We start from the raw sequence: 21,141 nt of genomic DNA on the forward strand, positions 1-21,141 counted from the left end.
TTCATTAAAGTTGTTTGCAAAAGGAACAGAGAACTAAACAAAACAAAACATTTTTCCTTGGGAGTGGAGAGTCATTTGCTGTTATAACCAGCAAATACCATTTATTAAGCCAAAAATGGAAGAGGGCGGGGCCACAAACACTATTTGAACAAGCTGACCAACACACATTACAGTTTTAAAAATGAAGGTTATATACTATATGTTATAAGTCCCAACAGAGAGTGTCAAAATGACATCTATTTCTTTGCTTGCTTTGTGATCATACCTCTCAGAGGTGTTACGGGTCTCGTGGCATCCGGCTTCTTTTTCTCTGCAGGCTTTAAAATCTGAAAAGAACACATTAGTGTTTCAACCACACTCATCATGGCACCTGCATCGTCAAACTCTCCACAATAATTGGGTGCAGAAAACAGAGTGACCAACTGCCTCTTTGCAAAAAATTCATATCCATCTTTAACCACCGAATGGGCTCTACATATAAGATCTAAATCATGCTTATGGAGAAATTTTGCAACCACTTCTGCACCAAATGTGAACACTCCTCTGTCATTTTCACCCCAGCCTAAGGCACCTTTATTGGCATCAGACCACAAAAGATCACAAGGAAGACCTTGATCTGGTACATCAGTTGGTCGAATAATTCTCCGAATATGCTCCATAGACTGAAGATCTGGTGATAAACCTCCATGACAGCAGAATATTTTCTCATGCACCAAGGCTGCTATCCGTAAACAGTTAAAGCAGTCTGTGAAAGTTTTCCATAGTTTAATGTTATATCTTCTTTTACATTCATCATAAAATCCATAAATTCTATTGATGCTGGCACATTCATGGTTTCCTCTAAGAAGAAAAAAATTCTCGGAATATTTGATTTTGTAAGCCAGTAAGAGGCAGATAGTCTCCAATGAGACTTTCCCCTGCCCACATAGTCCCCAAGAAACAGGTAATTGCTTTCTGGCGGGAAACCACCATACTTAAAAAGGCGAAGCAACTCATAGTATTGCCCATGGATATCACCACATATTTTGAGTGGTGCTTCAAGTTCTAGTAGGATAGGCTGACTGAGAAAGATCTCCCCAGACTTTAAGCACAGTCCTCTGATTTCATTCTCCTGTAGCTACATATTCTTACCAGGCTTGGACCCTCTCACTTTCAGCGGCCGTTGGATGATGCAGTCGATGTTGAGTGTATCTGTATCCGCCATCGCCTTCCCGCCGCCGACGCTGCAGCAGCGGCGCCGCCGCCGGCTCGCGCCCCGGATTCACACCTCCTTTCCCACGCCACGAGCACGGAGATGGTGGTGGCGGCGGTGGCAGAAGCCACGGCTGGATCCGCCCCCTGCGCAATCGCCCCGCTCCCTGCTTCATCCTTATTTCCCCAGAGGAACCACGAGAGCGAAGCCAGCTAGGATTTTGATAGGGATTGTTTTGAACCTATAGATCAACTTGGGGGAGTATTGACATCTTAATATTATCTTGTAGTCCATGAACGTGCAATATCTTTCCATTTATTTAGGTCTTCTGAATTTCTTTCCAACAGTGTTTTGTAGTTTTCAGAGTATAAGTTTTGCACTTCTTTTTTTTCTTTCTTTCTTTTTTATTGAGGTATAATTGACATACAAAATTATATTAGTTTCAGGTGTACAATGTAATGATTCAACATCTGTATGGATTGCAAAATTATCACCACAATAAATCTAGTTAACATCCATCACCATACACAGTTACAGAATTTTTTTTCTAGTGATGAAAACTTTTAAGATCTACTTTCTTAGCAACTTCCAAATATGCAATACGGTATTATTAACTATAGCTGTCATGCTGTACATTACATCCCCATGAGGCAGGAGATAGATGGGCTCCAGGTTAGACATTTACAACTGGCCTCCTATTTACATTTCTTGCGGCGATAAAAAGACGAGCTTCAGGTCGGACACTTACTATTAGCCTCCTGTTTGCATTTCCTGAGACAGGAGGTAGGTGGGCTCCAGGTTAGGCATTTACAATCAGCCTCCTGTTTGCCCTCCAAAATGGAAGTAACAACAGAAACAGGGTAGATAGCCAGGCTTTGTCTCTTGTGGACACCTTAAGATAACAGTCATGGCACTAACAAAGAGGGGCAAAACCTCGATTGAGTAAAGGATCAAGCGTCTCAGCTTCCCCCCTCTCCTTGGGGCAAGGGAGACACTATACATGCGCAGAAAGGCTCCTTGGGGGGGTCAAAAGTCCGGGGACAACGCCAGGCCATAATGAGTCTTGCTTCTCCCAGATGCCTTTTCATCGAGATCCATCTAGGCTGAGAGGTATATGCGCACCTAGGGGGAGGGTCCTGAAACAAATTAGCCAGGGGGGACAAAAACAAGATGATCGGCCAGAAGGAAGACAAAGACCCCGAAGAACTGCCCTATATAAATGACTTAATAGCCTCTTTACTGCGCTCCTCCTGATCAGGGAGGATGCCCACACCCTTTCTCTCCGGGTGGGCATCTCTGCCTTGCTTCTATCTTAACTAAACAAACTGTTTCTCTGTGTGCTCTCCCACTTGTTGTTGTGCTATGTCTCTAATAATAAACTTTGTACCTGTTTTTACAGTTTTTTTACCTCCGTGAGAAATGCATTTTTCACTGGGGGCAAGAGCCAGAGAAAAATAGCTTCTAGCCTCTAGCCCTTGCTGGTCTGGTGGCTAGGATTCCCGGTTTTCATCCAGGCTACCCAGGTTCAATTCCTGGGCAGGGAATTAAGATCTCGCTTTGAGCCACCACTCACTGCTGCCTCTCTGAGATCACCCATGACTTATTTACTTTATAACTGAAGTTTGTTGCACTTCTTCAAATTTGTTCCTAAGTATTTTATTCTTTTTGATGCTATAGTAAATGGAATTGCCTTAATTTCATTTTCAGTTTGTTCTGCTACTGTATAGAGATCAAATTGATTTTTGTATAGTGATCTTGTACCCTGCAACTTTGCTGAGCTCATTTATTAGTTCTAATAATTTTTCAGTTAATTCCTTAGAATTTTCTGTTATCTACAAAAGCATAGCACCTTTGCTCTGTTAAGTCCACATGTAGAGTCTCAGGTGTAAACAAAAAGAACAAAGAGTGTCGCTCATTATCCCATTACACAAAGGGTTAAATGGTAACCCAGTGCAGTGGCCCTCCCACCAACAGTGCTCCCTGAGGGGAATTCAGGATGGGAAAAATAGGATGAAACATTCTGTGCTTAACAGATAGTTAAGATGCATAGCTAAGCAAGAATTTCAATGTCCCCAGATTCTTGCATCTTCCATGTACAGAAAAGCACTAAAATAATTAACTTGAGATATCTGTTCTTTGTGATTTGCAGTAATCTTTTACCAAGATGTATGCTTGACTACATGTATTTTCCAGCCAAAAAAAATCATATGCATATTGGCTCCTCCCCCTATCTCTTTGGAGCAGTCCCCTCAGAGCTACTGAGAGGCTATTTCCCAGGCTATAGTCCTCAGTAAGTTCCCTGAATAAAACTTAACTCACAACTTTTACCTTGTGTGTTTTTCTTTAAGTCGACACAGGAAAGCAGACCTTAGGCTATAAATGTCCAGAGGTGAAGAATTAGATTCCTGAAGTCTGTGGACAAACTTAGTTTGTAAGTATTATGAAGGCTGTCATTGACTCATAAAGGCTTTTCAAGGGCATTAGAGCCTGAAGGTTCAGCAAAAAGGATATGTACTGTAAAAAAATAAAATTGGCCAGGAGTATTATAATACCTGTGCCACTACAAGTTAATGGGCTGGACTTCCCTGGTGGTGCAGTGCTTAAGAATCCTCCTGCCAGTGCAGGGGACACGGGTTCAATCCCTGGTCCAGGAAGATTCCACGTGCCACAGAGCAACTAAGCCCGTATGCCACAACTACTGAGCCTGCGCTCTAGAGCCTGCAAGCCACAACTACTTGAGCCTGCATGCCACAACTACTGAAGCCCGTGTGCCTAGAGCCCATGCTCTGCAACAAGAGAAGCCACCGCAGTGAGAAGCCCGCACACCACAACTAGAGAAAGCCCACGCGCAGCAAGGAAGACCCAAAGCAGCCAAAAATAAATAAATTAAATTAAATTTTAAAAAGTTACTGGGCTGTCACTTGTAAGTTTTCATTTACTCCTCACAACATCTATGAAGGATAATGAGAAATAGAGTATATTGTGGTAGCTAAGAGCACTAGGACCTTGGATTCAGAAAGAGCAAGCAATCAGCCAAATCCAGAGCATGAGACAGTCTACTGGACAAATAACCTGGCTTCTCCATGAAATCAATTACAAGGGGAAAAAAAGTATGTGTGTTTTGGGGGAGTGTAGGGTGAGGAGGTGACTGTCAAAGAATACAGTAGACTTAACAACTAAATGTGATGTGTAAAACTGTTTGGATACTAATTTGAGTAAACGAACAGTAAAAAGACACCTTAAACAATAGGAGAGGCTTTTAAATGGACTAAATATTAAATGATATTAAGAAATAATTATTAATTTTGTTGGATGTGCTAATGGCATGGTGGTTATATTAAAAAATTTCTCACTCAGAGATGTATAATGAAGGATTACACATAATCCCTCATTATATGAGTAAAGTAATATCCGGGATTTGCTTTAAAATACTGAAAAAAAATGAGGAGGGATAGATGAAACAAGACTGGAAAATGTTGATAATTGTTAACACTAGATGATGGGTATGTGGCGCTTCACTTTATTACTCTCTTTCTCCTTTCATATATATGTTTAAAATATTCTATAACCAAGTTAAAAATAAAAATAAATAATAAAATATATAAAAGGAGAGAGAAAAACAAAAAAGACCTGGTCTGCTTCCTGGCTCAGCCTCTTACTAGCTAGGTTACCTTGGGGGAGCTATTTGATATCTGTAGAATGGCAATAATAAGGATACGTAAAGCATTTAACACAGTATGGGCTGCATAGTTAAGCTCAATAAATGTTACCTAATATTGTTATTATGAAAGAAATAAAAAATATGTAATAACAGATTTGATTTACAATAATTTTAAAACTTCTTTGTGTCAAAATATCAATCATTAATTACAGAATAATTTGTAACTGAGAACACTGGAAACAATATAGATATTCATTTATTGGAGTTTAATTAAATAAATTATATACATTTTTATAAGGGAATTTCATGCATCTATAAAAATAATCATATTTCTAAGTCAAGACCTATCAATTCTATCACTTAGCATCATTTTGGAGATACTACCTAATGCAAACAGACAAGAAAGAAATTAGAGGTAAAAATGAGAAAGAAAAAGGTAAAATTTACCTCTGTGGATGATATGCTTACATACTCAAAAAAAAAAAAATCAAAAGAATCAACTGAAAAATGTATAAACCAAAAGAGAATTCAAAGTAAGGTAGCTGAGTACAAAAACTAATATAATAGAAATCAATAGCTTTCAAATATACATCCAATTAGAAATTATATTGGAAAAGACCCCATTTAAACTGCAAAAATAATAAAAGATAAACTCCCTAGAGAAGAGGTTAGCAAGAAATGGGCAATATCTATAAGAAGGGCACAAAAGAATACTTGACAAAATATAAAGGCACCTCTTATTCTTAGATAGGAAGGTTCAATAGTATAAAGAGGTCAATTTTCCCTAATTAAAGATATAAATTTAATGTCATCCAAATAAAAATACCAGCAGAATTTTAGACAACTTGACAAGCTAATTCAATAGATCACATGGAAAAAATAAAAAGCAAGAATCTTCAGGAAAAAATCTAAAAAAAGAGAGTAATAAGGGGAAGACTAACCTGACTAGATATTAAAACATTATAAATGTGTGATACTGGTCAAGGATAGATATACATATTGATGTACCAGAATAGAAAATCTAGAAATAAACCCAAATACATACAGGAATGAAATAAATTTGTTGCCCACATATCCATACAAAAGGAAGTTCTAAGGGATGTTCTTTATGCAGAAAGACCAAAAAAATAAAAATAAAAATAATAGAAATGTGTAAATTTGCCTAGTTGGAAGTCAGACATCTCTCAAGCTTGTCTTTGGTCTTTACAAAGCTCAACAAAAACTACTTGCAGATTATCGAATGTGGTCTCTCATGCTACACATTTCAGTATACTGTTCTTTGTGTCTGAATGCCACTTTACATCTCCCAATCTGCCAAACCCATACCCAAGCTTCAAAAATGTTCAGGAGTCATTCTTCCATTAAGTATTCTTTCTTTGAGAAGAAATAGAGTATGTGCAGTGTCTCCTAAACGTTGACTTACCAATTTCTTGCATCTCCATTTTGTTCTTCATCTGTTATTTTTTCTTTATACCACTGCCAGAGGAATATTGCTAAAATATAGATCTAATAGTGTCTTTCTCCTACTAAAAAATAGTTGATGCCTACTAAATGCCTGAGTGTCTATAAAATAAAATATGAACTTCTAGGGACATGAGAGGCTTTCAAGGCCTTCCAGGACTCACCTCCAACCTACTTTCTGTCCTCAGCTCTACCATGTATATGTGTTAGCACCCTATATTTAGAGCCACTGCAGCCCTTACCATTCACACACACAGCTCTCTTGGTGCCTTTGTTCACCCAGAACCTTCAGCCTGATATGCCGACCTCCCTCCCCTAACCCTACTCCTCACCCCCAACCCAAATCTCTCCAATCCCTCATCCACCCCAATCCCTAGTCTTCTCTGCTCACTGAGATTTTTCAAAGCTGTTTTCAATGAAACCACATCTAAAATCGATTAAGAATGACACACTCCTGAGCTTCCATAATTCATATTTATTTTATTATGGTTGATATTATTAATAATATTGATATCAGTTGTTTATATGTCTGTCACTAGTCTATAACATTCATAGAAGTCAGGGCCATGTCTTACTAATTTGTTTCATCCTGGTAGCTTTAAATACACTGCTTACCACATGGTAATAAATACTTTTTTATAAATAAATTTTAAAAATAAATAATTTTTGCACAGCAAGAAATAAAGTAGCGCCTGACACATGGTAAGCATTCAATAAATGTGAACTCTTTCTAGTGGTAATAACAGATGCTCAATAAACATTCTGTGAAAAATGGCAAAACCAGTTGTGCTGATTTATTATTAGCCAGCTAAGTTATCTTAGAATTGATACTGCTTGGGAATCATTATAAAGAGTTTCAATTTCCTCTTTTGGTGACAGCAATATTTTAGGTTCCAGAACCTCAGAAAGGGCCTTAAGATATTTTTCAAGACCTAGGTTCATGTGTCACTTAATCTGGTCCCCATACAGATAGAATTAAATATTGAAATCTTTTTATATCCATTTAATCCCTGAAACTTAGTATAATTCTTTTTTTTTTTTACACTTTTCTGTCTGTTTTTAATAGATGAAAGATTTACAAAATCATAATTAGTCTCCATCAGCAGCTAGTGTGGCCAAGACAAATCACATCAAAAGTACTTGTCAACTTACTTCCTGTAGACTAGAGGATAAACAAGTCTCTCTCTTCTTTTTTTTTAACTTCTCTCTTTTTGTAACTTTTCAAGATAAATAAAGTATATGTTATTAGGACTTTTCACAGCCAAAAGTCAGTTTTTCACTTCCATTCCACGTGGAAATTTTTGCTGTGGCTCATTTGTTTTCACAGCAGCATGATATTCCGTAGCGTATCTGTTTCACAGTGTATTCATCCATTTTTCTCTTGCTGGACATTTAGATTGTTCTAGGTTCTTTTCCTCTTTCAAGTAATTCTGCAATGTATTCTTCTGTGTGTCTCCTTATGCACATGTGGGAAAGTCTCTAAAGATGGGTAAGTACTTCCTCATCTGTTTTTTTTAAAGTATATTTATTTATTTATTTGTTTTTTTGGCTGCTTTGGGTTTTCGTTGCGATGCCCTGGCTTTCTCTATGAGATCAGGCATCTTTTCCTGTATTCATTGGCTTTTTAGATTTCTTCTGTGGATTGCCTGTTTGCATCTTTTGCCTAATTTTCTATTGAGTTATTTGCTTTTATCTCATCAATCTGTAGTTTATTTGTTTTTACATATACATTCTAGATACTAGTCTTCTGTTATTTATAGGCTATGTCTGTTCAGGTCCTCCAAGAAGCAGACACCAAGAGGGAATTAGAAGTGCAAGACAGTTACTGGGGGTCAGTGCTTCTGAAGGGTAATGGGAAAAGGAACAGGAGCGGTTGGGAAGAATCTTTAGACCCCAGTGCAGCTCTTGATACCGTCTCATTGTGGCTTCTCCTTTGTCTTTGGATGTGGGGTATCTTTTTTGGTGAGTTCCACTGTCTTCCTGCCCGTGATTGTTCAGCAGTTAGTTGTGATTCCGGTGCTCTCGCAAGAGGGAGTGAGCGCACGTCCTTCTACTCCGCCATCTTGAACCAGTCTCAGTACAATTCTTAATACTGAGTAAGCACTTTAAAAATGTTGGTTGTAAATGTCCATCAACAGATGAATGGATAAAGAAGATGTGGCACATATATACATGGAATATTACTCAGCCATAGAAAGAAATGAAATTGAGTTATTTGTAGTGAGGTGGATGGACCTAGAGTCTGTCAGACAGAGTGAAGTCAGAAAGAGAAAAACAAATACCATATGCTAACACATATATATGGAATCTAAAAAAAAAAAAAAATGTTCATCTCACTGATGAACCTGCAGGGCAGGAATAAAAACGTAGACATAGAGAATGGACTTGAGGACACAGCGGGAGAGGGGGAAGCTGGGGTGAAGTGAGAGTAGCACCGACATATATACACTACCAAATGTAAAATAGATAGCTAGTGGGAAGCAGCAGCATAGCACAGGGAGATCAGCTTGGTGCTTTGCAAAGACCTAGAGGGGTGGGATAGGCAGGGTGGGAGGGAGGCTCAAGAGGGAGGGGATATGGGGACATGTGTATGCATATGGCTGATTCACTTTGTTGTACAACAGAAGCTAACACAGTATTGTGAAGCAATTATACTCCAATAAAGATCTATTAAAAAAATAATAAAAATGTTGGTTGAAGGAATGAACAAATAAATGAATTAGGACAAATTGTTTATGCAACAGAATCTCCAGACAAACTGTGAGCACATCACATATAAGGAATATGTTTTGTTCATCTTTTTGTCTCCAGCACCTAGCATGGTATCTGACACAAAATGAATGTTTACTAAATAGCTATTTATTAAATTAGAGATAAGCGATAAATACAGTTTACTTTATAAATGCAAAGAAGGAAAAACAAAACACGTTTGTTGTATCATGTAACCTTGTACCAAAGATTTATGAATAGATTTATTAATGGGGTGGAATTTCTACCTTGAAGATATAGAAGTAAATGTGGAGACTGAGAAGTCAGGTCACCTTAGTCCTCTAGAGTGGTTAAAGCTAACTAGTCCCTGTGAATGAGAATGTAGCCTAGCTGAAGATCTCTAGCCTCTATTTACACAGCATTGGCCCCAGGACAACACAGTCAGGGCAGGCTGTGGTCACATCTCTTAGCCTAAGAATGCATACCTGTTAGGGAAATTTCCTATTTCTAATGAAAAAATAAAGACCTTGGGTGGAGAGAAGAAAAGTAGTAGGAGTGTCACTTGAAGCACAAACAAACATGGAAACTGAACAGACAATCTCTGTATCATTACATCTTCTTCAAGAAAGGCACACCAATTCCCTTCCAAGGTATATCAGTATGTTGCACCATTGTGGAAGGAATGGAAGAGCAGGATGGGGTTGGCTGGCTGAAGTCACATCTTGGGGAAGCTGGCCAGGTTGGCAATGCCACAAGCGTTGTTCTTATTCCGGGCCATGAGGATATAGCCTTTGTTTCCCCAGTTTTCTCCCCAGCTGTAGGACCAAGCAAGGAAAATACTTAGTACCCTCAGTTTATTCAATAAAACATTTACTGAGTATGGTACCTGAGTATAGGTACCGATGTTTTACAAAAATGAATAAGACAGTTTTTACCTTTAAACAGTTTAAAGTCAAGAAATGGAGACATAGTGCTATAGGAGAAATTGCTTCTGACCAAGGGGATCAAAAAGGGCTTAACAAAAAAGGTGGCATTTGAGCTGAGCCCAAAGGCGGATAGAATTTGGACCTGTGGAAATGGAAGCCAGCAGGGGAGTGTGAAATGAGTAATAGAGGCAGGAAAGCATGGGACATGTGTTAGGATCATGTAGCTGAAAAACAGGGTGCTTGACAGGGTGTAGTGGGAGATCAGGTTGAGTGATCTTTACTGCCAGGCTAAAGAGTTTGACTCTCTGGCCCATGATAGTAGAGGAGACACTGAAGTTTTCTGATTGGGAGAGTAAAATCATTCAACTTGTGTTTTATGAAGAGTAATCTTGAAAACGTGAGTCTAGAGCATAAGAAAGAGGCAAGAGAGGCTGAAGCTGGTGATCTTGGTTTCACAGAAGAAATGAATGAAGCTATGAGAATTGATGAGATTGCTAAGGAGACAAGTGGAGAGACTGGAAGATCAGATACAGGTAGACAAAGACAGAGACAGAGAGAGACAGAGAGAGGGAAGATTGGTCTATACATCTTCCTAAATTGTTTTCATGAGCTTTCTGTCCTTTTTCCCCAACAAGAAAATTCACCAGTTACCCGGTACATTTTACTTAAGACCTTTACCCTTCCACCGTTCCCTTCTCCAGGGGTCCCCAATGATCCTGATCCTGCCTAGGTGTGTCCTTTATTCTTCCCAGCTCTCTTGGCACTTGATCAAGAAAGGACAGGGTAAGTGCTTGGGCTGGGAGTCGAGAAAGGGAGAACACAAGACAGAAGCTGTGGGAGAAGGAACATCCTCTTAGAAAGGTGCTCAGGTTCACTCTTAATTGGGACTGTGATATAAAAAGTTGCTTCAGGTTTGAAGCAACTCCCAGCCTTACATTCTATCCTGCCAGCCCTCCAGGCAGCAAACCCAACTTGGTTATACTACTGCATTGGCCTGTGCACTCCCCAGAGTCTAGGACCCCTGCTCTTTGGAGGGCACCAAGGACAGAAAATTTAATCAGTGCTGCTGCTAGCCTGGTGTTGACCAATGAGGAAAGAAAAAGAATAACTACCCTAAATCTGCTCCCCTACAAAGTCACAAGGGGCTAAAGAGAAATGGGGAGCCAACTACTAATAACGTGTAGTTTTATTTGTTCCCAATAATAGAGAGGGAAACACTAATTTTTGTTGTTGTTGCTCATATCTACTTTCTGAAAAGCATTTCTCTTCACAGACTTCAAAATCTTTGGCCAGTTCTTATATATGTCTATCCTAAGTGTATCTGGAAGGGCAAAAAGATGCAAAGAGGATATTAAACTTTTACTTTGTTTATACTGTACCCTACTGCTTATAGACAGACTGATGATGGAAACCTCTCTAAAAAATCAATCACATTAGAGAGAAAAGAAAGAAAAAAACATAATTCCAAAGCTCCTGCTGGTTCTTGGTGCTACTTTATGTTCTCATTAGCTAGGTCTGTCTTTCTTAGGGGGCTATGAGATCACTGAAGGCAGACATCTGCTCATGTGTTTGTGTATGTGACTAAGCACCTTGAACATATAGCAGCTGCCCAACACATACCTTTAGTACTCTTGTCTGGTCGTTAAATGTTAGAATTAATAGCCTCTGATTGGGAAGGTAGAATTGAAACATCTGAGAAAACTTTCTCTTGATTTACGAGAAAGAAAGAAATATTGGGAAGTTGGAGTTGAGGGTAAGTGTTAAGAGGATGACATGTAGTGTTCCCATCATTACCTGTTTTTAATTATCCAGTGCTTGTTTCCCTTCTGGATCCCGTATCCCACTGCCAAAACGGCATGGTTCAGATTATCGCTATTGCAGTTTTCATCGTAATACACACCTAGGAAACAAACTATCAAGGTGAAGCTTTCTGCAATCCAAGGGTCGCCCTGTGGGGTCTCCCACTCTAGGAGACCCTCTGTAGAATCCCATCCCAGTCAGGCGGGCTTACGACAGAGATGCTCTGTGCTGTGGCAGCTGTTTCTCCCTGGCAGACTCAGTCTTTATGGAAACAAGTACTGAAAATGCTCAGTACCCTTCGAGAAGCTGCCCAGCCCACGTCATAAGAGAAGGTTGATTGTGCTCCACAGGAACAGTGCCTTACCTTTTCTGTAAAACTGGAAGGAGGTCAGGCTTGCATCAATGGCCACAGAGACGGGTCCCACTCGGGCCACTGCCCTCTTCAGGGCTTTTTCATTTCCCTCAGGGATTTCTCTGTACCCTCTGCACTTAGCTGCCTTGCCTGTTGGGTTGTACATACAACTTTCATCCTGGAAAAAACAGGTTGAAATAGGACTAGGACTAAGCAACAGGCAGCGAATAAGTGAGTGAGGAATTCTGCCAATGTTTTGGGCGATGTCAGTGCACTAACAGGGGCAGCAGACTAGAGTCTCTAGAAAGGGTCTGTTCTCCCCTCACCATTTTAGAAACTATAAAAAAAAGAATATGGGGCTTCCCTGGTGGCGCAGTGGTTGAGAATCTGCCTGCCAATGCAGGGGACACGGATTCGAGCCCTGGTCTGGGAAGATCCCACATGCCGCGGAGCAGCTGGGCCCGTGAGCCACAATTGCTGAGCCTGCGCGTCTGGAGCCTGTGCTCCGCAACAAGAGAGGCCGCGATGGTGAGAGGCCCGCGCACCGCGATGAAGAGTGGCCCCCGCTTGCCACAACTGGGGAAAGCCCTCGCACAGAAACGAAGACCCAACACAGCCAAAAATAAATTAATTAGTTAAAAAAAAAAGAATATGAAAAGTGGATACCTTGTACCGTACACAAAAATCAGCTCCAGGTGGTTTTAAAACATAAATGTGAAAGGAAACACTGTAAAACTTAAAAAAGAGAATATTTTTTATTTCTACCTCAGGGTAGAGAAAGATTTCTGAAATAAGATTTTTTTAAAAGCACAGATCATCTTCCGGCAATGTAGTATGTGTGATCCTCAGTAGGCAGGGAGGCAGCAGCTGCTGTGTGGGGAGGAGGCCAAGGCCAAGACCCAGCTAGAGGGAGGACCTTGGTCCCATGCACACATAACAGGCAAAGAGTTTTGGCTGGACCCTTGTGCTCTCATGAGATAAAATCACATAACATGACACTAAAACAAATTAATAAAGAACTTAGCAATTTAGTCTGTGAATTTCCAATGTTATGTTTTGCAGGTCTAGTTAACGATGATATGTTTCATTGTCAAGCCACAATTACGGAATCTAATGGGAACCCACATCAAGGCGGTGTATTCTTTTTGGCAGTTCATTTTCCTACAGACTACCCCTTCAAAACCCTAAAGTTGCATCTACAAGAATACGTTATCTAAATATTAACAATAATGGCAGGAGTTGACATGATATTCTAAGATTACAGTAGTCTCCTGTCTTAATAATTTCTCAAGATTCCTTTGTTATCTGCCATATGATCCAAACCCTTGATGCCTCCTAGTGCCAAAAATTGCATAGATCTACAAGTAAAATAAAATATCTAGGGAATAGATTTGGAAGGATACCACGTGATGATACTTTAAAGTAAAAATAACCTGCATTATGGCTGGAATGAACTTAAATTACTGCATTATCTGGCTGCTGCCCTATCAGATCTCTTCTTTTTTTAAATTTTGTTTTTCTTTACCTCCTTCCATTCATTTACACGTTCATATAAGAAGTTCTTTCAGTTTTGGACAATAACTGCTTTTTAAAACTGTAAAGTAGAAAAGAGAACAGTTGTCCAAGATTCAGAATGTTAAAAATGGAACACATGTCTTATACGGCTAATTCTTCATTTTAATTGATTATGAGACCAAAATCATTGCACATTTCTCTAAAATGCTGACGAGATCATTTGAGGGGGTAGGAGAACAGAGATTATAAGTCAATTGCTCCTTCTATTCCAAAATAGGGTTTCAAATGTTATGTAATTTTCCTTTAAATTATTCAGAGTTTCTGAGTTATTAAACTGTCTCTCAACAAACTGGTTAATATAGTACTGAATAAATGATGCAAGCTGTCAATGGATAAGTGATCAACTACTAGCTCTAATAATATTTAAGTTATGTTTTTAATATAGTTAGACAACCCTTTAAATTGGTTGCCTGGATTAATCAATATGAAAAAAGTTATAAACATGAATCTGTTTTTTTGTATACACTGTTAGGATGTGTTTAATTTTTTTGATGTCAAATGACAACAAAAAGTTGTCAGAAGAATATGTGACAGTTTAAAAAAGAATATTTTGCCACGCCCAGGTTATCTCACTGACTGGCCTGATGTACTCAGAATTCAAAAGCTAACCTTTTAGGACAGCTTCAGTGTGCTGCACCTTACGGCAGCAGCCCCAGGGTCAAATACGGACTGGGGACCCAGCAGTTCTGAGAACTATACACAGAGTAAAGAAAAAGCTTTCCACACACAACCTCCAACTTCTCTGACTTACTTACCTGACAGCTAAAGAAACCATAACATGGAATACTAATGGCATGACATTTATGAAATGCAGTAGTTTTGATGTGGCCAATGTCACGATGATGTGCTGAAGTGACATTACTATGTAGGTTGCTGAGTATCCAGTAAAATGGATCTGTTCAATCATTTACATTAATAAGCATTTTTGTTGCAGGAGATACCATTTCAGATGACTAAACACGAATAAATAAAACTCGTTGTTACTGGATTTTTTAAAGGCACAAATTGCAAAGGAAAAAAATTAATAATTTTTCTACACTAAAATTAAGAACTTTTCTGGATTGAAAGACATCATAAAGAGAATGAAAAGAAAAATAGACTCACAACACACATAGTATTAGTATCCAAATATCTTTTTTAAATTCCTAAAAATCAGTAAGAAAGAGAACACAACCTAATTAAAGATGGGAAAAGATATAAACAGTCAATTCACTGAAGAAGAAATGCAAATGGCCAGATAAGCATACCAATGAAGAGATGAATCAATAGGATTTCTTATACTGTGCAGGTGGGAAATACAAATTTTTCCAAACACTTTGGTAAGCAATTTGACATTATCTAGTAGAGAGGAAGATGCACATACCCCAAGACTCAGACAATTCTGTTCCTAGATATTATATTCGGGTAAAGAAATTCTTGTACATGTGCACAGAAGACATGCCCGGGAATGTTTGCAGCAGATAAACAGATCCAATAGATAGATCTTGGCTCTGCTACATAACTAGAGGTGTGAGTTTGAATATGCTACTATATCTCCTTAAGTGTCAATGTCCTCACCTATAAAGTGAGGATAAGGGTACCTTACAGGGCTTTTATGAGGATTAAATGAGAACATGCACTAAGTACATGGCTTAGCACATGGTAGCCATCATTTGTATTACTCAGACCTGTTATCCCTGCTTCAAAGGCTCTTATTGCAAAGGCCCCATATTATATTATCTATCAACCCCATGTATATAAAAAGCCCTCAGATCTTCTTCCTTTTAGATAAGAAAGATCTTCCTATTACTAAAGGACCTTATAGGAGGAAGTGAGTTGATCTCTAAAACTGCAATAAATATGAAGCAACTTGCTTTTTCTCTCATTTTATACATGTTAGCATGTTAACTTACATAATTTGCTTAAATGTTCCCCAAACCCACACTGAGATCATACAAAATAAGGCCAAGTGATTCATGAAATTAGCATGGTGGGCTTGGAGATTTGTGATGGGAGTGGAGGAGTTGAGCAGAGAGTTACAGAGACCGACTCAGAGATGTATGGGATAACCTGTCCTCTGTTTTTTCTTCAGGGCAGAGAGGCAGATAGGAACCATGGTAGCCTAAGCTCCCCAAATTCTCCCAGACTGTGGGAATCTTCTTGGCCTTCTGTGGGAAATTATCCCATCAAGAAGGCTGGATAGGGTAACAGAAAACAAGATTTCTGGACTTGTTTCTGGTACAAAATGTCATGCTGGGGAAGGAGGAGCCATTACAGAGCTGTATGACTGCACGGGACAGTCTCACCTGTCCGACATACGGGTAGGCATCTTCAGAGTCAATGCCCCGGTTCTTCTGCACATACTGGAAGGCATTGGTCATGTAGCCCCCTCCGCAGCCATCATTCTCAGACACACAATCCACCAGGTTCTGTGGACTCAGATTTAAGAGTTTGCCAGTTTTCTTCTTGAGTTGGCCCTCCAGGGCACCCACAGAGCTAAAAGCCCAACAGGAACCACACTGACCCTGAGAGGCATAACAGAGAAACTATCAGTCATTGCTGTTCACACTTTTTGTTTCTTCCTTCTACCTGCCTGATGAAATTCCATGTTTTATAAATTCCAGCACCTGTCCCCTTTGCTGTGAAGTCTTCCTATTTCCCTTCATTTAACCTTTGTTTCAGTGTTCTATTGCTATTGTTGCTATTGATAACTGTTGTTACTATTGTTACCATTAGCTGTAGTAAAGCAGAGTACAGCTCTTCCTCCAATGAATCCATCATAAATTGAAAATATAGTAAGTCGAAAATGCATTTAATACCCCTAACCTACTGAACATCAAAACTTAGCCTAGCCTACCTTAAATGTGCTCGGTGCACTTACATTAGCCTTCAGTTGGGTAAAATCATCTAACACAAAGCCTATTTTATAATCCAGTGTTGCATATCTCATGTAATTTATTGAATACTGTACTGAAAGTGAAAAACAGAACGGTTGTAAGTGTACTGGTTGTTTACCCTCATGATCAGATCATGTGGCTGACTGGGAGCAGCTGCTCTCTACCACAGGCCAACATCAAGAAAAGGTTTCGTACCACATATCGCTAGCCTGGGAAAAGATCAAAATTCAAAATTTGAAGTACAGTTTCTATGGAATGCCTATCACTTTCACACCATCATGAAGTCAAAAAATCATAAGGTGAACCGTCAGGAGCCGGGGACCATCTGTACTGGTTTTGCAATGCACTAGATGTGTAACCTTGGGTAAATTACTAAACCTCTCTGTACCTTTCTTTCTGTGTAAATTGTGGATAATAACAATATACTTAATGGAATTATGAGAATTTAAAAAGTTAATTCATGTAAAGGATGAATTATTGTGTGTAATAATAATCTCTCAAAAAGTGCTAGCTATTATTATTAGTGTTTGTTCAGCTAGATTATACATTTTTCTTTCTTTCCTGTTCTATTTTTTAAGATTGGGGATTTCTTGAGGACACAGGTTATGTCTTAGTCATCTTGAATCTCTACTGCCTAGCACTATATCTGGTAGGTTCTGAAAAAAATGTGTTTGTTGAATGAATGTTAAATCAAGTGTTCATCTGGTGGATAAATCAGCCTTGTTAAGGTTGTGGGAAAACTTACATTCTCATGCTGGTAAGAATGTAAGATTGTACAAACTTTTTTGGAAAGGATTCTGTGACCTACTGATTCCAATTTGGGGATTTGCTTTGCATAAATATTTGTATATATTCACAAAAATATATGCACACAGGTGCTTACAGCAACACTTTGTAGAGAAGAAAAAACAGAAATAACCTAAATCTACAAAAACAGATGATGAGTTAAATAACAGAATAGACTTTATTCTCTTAGCAGGGGGAGAGGTAACTTAATTCTTTGCCCTCTTTTCCTTAAGAACAAAGAAGCAGAAGGGAGAGGTCATGCCAGTTTCCATACCCACACCCAAGAGAAAGAAGGGTACCTGGTTTTTGACAGGAGTAACATATCCCTTCTTCCGATAATCAATAGAGTCTGGGCTGCCTTCCCAGTCTGGGATATAGAGGGTGTCATTACTGCGGGAATGAGAGGGGGGTATTTTGAGTCCAGTCATCTTCTGAACCACTTCTTCACTGGTCTGGGACAAAGAAGAAAGAGGCCAGGCATAAGCAGGGAACCAAGACAAACAGGGCAGGTAGACCAGGAGCTAAGGATCAACTCACCATATCCCCCAAGTGGTTCATGGCTAGTTCATATGTATGGACACCAAGAGAGGCCTCAAGATTATGGATGGAAATATGCTTCAGGTTTTTTTCCCAAATTAAACGCCGAGAGATTTCATCCACCTAAACAGAGCATAGTCAGTATTGGCATAGACTGTGTCCTATGTACAAAGTTATCTACATAATACTGTGGAGGTTTCTAGAAGATATTAAATTTACAATCATAGAGGGTTTACAATCTAGTTGGGGAACTGACCATGGGATTATTAAGAGCATGCAAAAGAAATATATAAAACAAATAATAGAATGCAAAGCTCTGGAGAGACATATAGGAAAAAAATTGCTTACGGATTAATAGCATTAATCTGAGAAGGCTTCCCAAAAGAGAAATATAAGACAGTTATGAAGAAAAGGAAGGATAGGACTTGATGGAGGGTGAATTGAGGAGTCGTAATGGAAAGTATATGTTAACAGTTAGGGACCAGGGGCAGGTTTGCTTGGTTGTAGTGGTTAAAGTATTGGGGTTGAAGAAGGGAGTCTGGAAGCTAGGATTAGATGTCTCAGGTTCCAGCCCTCCCACCATGTTCCCCTCCAGGTTCCCAGGCACCTTGCTGTTATACTGCTTTCTGTAGGTCTTCTTCCATAGCTCCCACTGGGTGTTCAGCATCTCTTCAGGGTACAGAGCAAGGCTCACCACAGGCAGCAGTAGTAGAACCTTGAGCCCCCACATCCTGGAGAAGGGGATAATTAGGGGACACTCTTCTATTTGCCCAGAGGTTCCTAACCTGGCTTGGGATGAGGAAATAGCTGGAACCATATTCTCAGACAGGTGGTTCTTAACCTTTGGGACACATAGACTCCCATGACAAGCTAATAAAAATTTTCAACCCACTATAGTCCCTCTCACCAGAAAAATGAATGCACACACAATAATTCTGGGGAGTTCATGAACCCGAAGTTAAGAACGCCTTCCTCTGGACCACGAGGCAGAGGAAAACTAGGCTTTATAAGGAAGGTAGACAGAGACTGAGGATGACTTCCATATGATAAAAACAGTGATAGTCAGGAGGGTTCTGGGTTTGGGTGGGATGCTGATACATCTGGTTACAAGTATTTTGACCTAGGGAGATTCAACACACACACACACACACACACACACACACACACACATATACACAGATACACTTGCACAGATAACCAGAAATGGGGTAGAAAATGGACAATCAGGATGGGACAGCACCTGTCTGCTCCAGTGTCCGCAGCAGACTTGGAGGAGATAGACAAGGTAAGTGCAGGGTGGGATGAGTGGAGTCGGAGAATACACAAAGGAGAGATTTTTCAGCTAAGTTTTGCTTCCTGATCATTTCTTCAAGGCATTCTTTTGTTCCTTGCCTAAATTCTGATACTTCTCCTGATCTTGCCAGGAGAGGACAACGGAAAACTTGACAGCATTTCCTATTCTCTAACTATGAGATGTTTACTGTCTCCTCAGTCTTCTTATGCATTTCTTCCTCCTTTCTCTTCCTGCTCCTTCCTCAGGCAGGAAACTGTCCTAATCTCAACCAGCTGCTGTGGGCAGGAAAGTTTTTCTTTTTCTGACCAAAAACACCACAAAACCTTTGTGACTGCCTCACGGGACAAAAAGCCTCAGAACCAAAGTTTGTTAGAAGAATGTAAGACAGAAAAGCAATGTTCTGTGATTGTTAGATACACAGCTTTTCAGTTTACTCTAGCTTCATCCACTTCTCACAGTGTCTTGCTAATTTCATGCCCTCCATTTTAAGAGCAAGTTAGTCTGTATCAAGTCACACAGCTTGCATAATTTTTGAATTTATAGTCCATTTTTGTGTAATCTTTGCAAAGTGGCAAAATGTCCAGGAGGACATTTAATATCTGGAGTTTTAAGGGCTTTGGGATGTCTCAAACAGTAGGAAGACCTTACTGAGCTACCACCTCCCTGCACCACTCCTCCTCCCGGCTAGTAAGTTAACCCTTTTGGTACCTGCCCACCCACCCCCGCACCCTCCCCCCAAAAAAACCAACCTTGAGAGGTCACTCCTTGAGGGATGGGTAAAGGATGCCCTATATTCTTTGCTTTCACTAATAACCATGTATACATACACACAAACCATAAAAGGAGTCCTAAAGATTTCCAGGCAGATTTTACTTAGCCAGGAAATAACCTAAGAAGGGCATCACTGTTTTCATCTGCAAAGCCTATAAAGTTCATTTTGATCCCCAAGTCACTACATTCCTAATATTCCTAAAAATGGAGAACTGAAAGGAATGAGAAGCTAAAAGACCTAGGAAGTTGAAAATGTTACCTGCTGATGGGGATCTGTTCTCTGGGCTCGTCTCAGCAGAGAAGTGTGGATAATGTGGGCGGATGACTAGGGGTGCTGGATTTATTCCACCAGGATTGCGGAAGTCAACTCCAGCTGTTGGCTGGAAAATTTGGATGGGGAGGGCAGTGGAAATAGAAATGCTAAGAGAGGGGGATTAGGGAGGAGGGAAGGAGGCAGCAGATTTGCAACCTTTCTGTGTGTGCATGTGGAGCATGTGTGCCAGGGCAGAGAGTTGTTAGGTATTTAGTTTCACGTGGCTGCCTGCCTTTGAGAGCAGACAAAAAAAGACCTCAGTACATATTATCCAAGTTGTGGCTTACCTTCTCTTTCGTGGACAAAATATTATTTATTACACTGGTGGATTACAACTTTCCCAGCCCCTTTCCTGTTATTATTCATCTCTCCAACTTTGAAACCTCAGTTTTCCAATATGTCTGACCCTCACATGAGGGATGAGGAAATGAACACAAAAGGCTAGAAAAAAGTATGTAAGGGAAGTCACAGGCTCCAAAATCATTTGTATTTTATAAACGTGTTGACTAAAAGTTGTCATTGCTTCCAGGCAGGGGAATATCTTTCCCAGACTAACATGGTTTTGCTGAGGAAGGATACGCCCAGAAAAGTCCAGATGAAACCAGTTCTAAAAGTAACCAGAAACAGTATTCCTGGTTATTCATGACAGCACTTGAATCAATGCCATAAGCACTGACAAATTCACATGTGACTTCTTTGTTGCTAAAACTCTCAGATGGTGGGATGCCTGATGAACATTATGTCTCAATTATTAAAGTCCCCGATCCAGGTCCAGTCATATGAGCTTCACCAAATGCTTCCCTCAACATCCAGGCATGTGACAGATCATAAGAATCTAGTTCAGTCCCTAAACCACAACCCCAAACATTTTCTTCCATAAACAGATGT

General features: G+C 39.7%; 1 protein-coding gene and 1 pseudogene across 1 annotated transcript; both read right to left on the reverse strand.

Annotated features, from left to right (window-relative positions):
- Window positions 1-236: 236 nt before the first annotated feature.
- Window positions 237-1,323, reverse strand: LOC118904891 (annotated as a pseudogene).
- Window positions 1,324-7,266: 5,943 nt separating this feature from the next.
- On the reverse strand, window positions 7,267-20,902 carry CTSK (cathepsin K). The gene is made up of 8 exons (XM_036867645.1): window positions 20,200-20,902; window positions 18,483-18,606; window positions 17,876-17,998; window positions 17,638-17,790; window positions 15,962-16,180; window positions 12,114-12,279; window positions 11,744-11,849; window positions 7,267-9,838 (listed from the first exon to the last, which is right to left on the reverse strand). Exons 2-8 carry the CDS (start codon window positions 18,603-18,605, stop codon window positions 9,739-9,741), a joined length of 990 nt encoding a protein of 329 aa, XP_036723540.1. The 5' UTR covers window position 18,606; window positions 20,200-20,902; the 3' UTR covers window positions 7,267-9,738.
- Between the last annotated feature and the right edge of the window lie 239 nt (window positions 20,903-21,141).

This window comes from Balaenoptera musculus, chromosome 1, assembly GCF_009873245.2.
Source record: "Balaenoptera musculus isolate JJ_BM4_2016_0621 chromosome 1, mBalMus1.pri.v3, whole genome shotgun sequence".
Lineage (NCBI taxonomy): Eukaryota > Metazoa > Chordata > Mammalia > Artiodactyla > Balaenopteridae > Balaenoptera > Balaenoptera musculus.

Bases quoted from the DNA above. Each gene is read 5' to 3' on its own strand.
- CTSK (XM_036867645.1), bottom strand. From the start codon at position 18,605: ATGTGGGGGCTCAAGGTTCTACTACTGCTGCCTGTGGTGAGCCTTGCT. The intron at 11,850-12,113 runs GTAAGGCACTGT...TTTGTTTCCTAG, and splicing joins CTTCCAGTTTTACAGAAAAG to GTGTGTATTACGATGAAAAC. The intron at 9,839-11,743 runs GTAATGATGGGA...TTGGTCCTACAG, and splicing joins CACTGGATAATTAAAAACAG to CTGGGGAGAAAACTGGGGAA.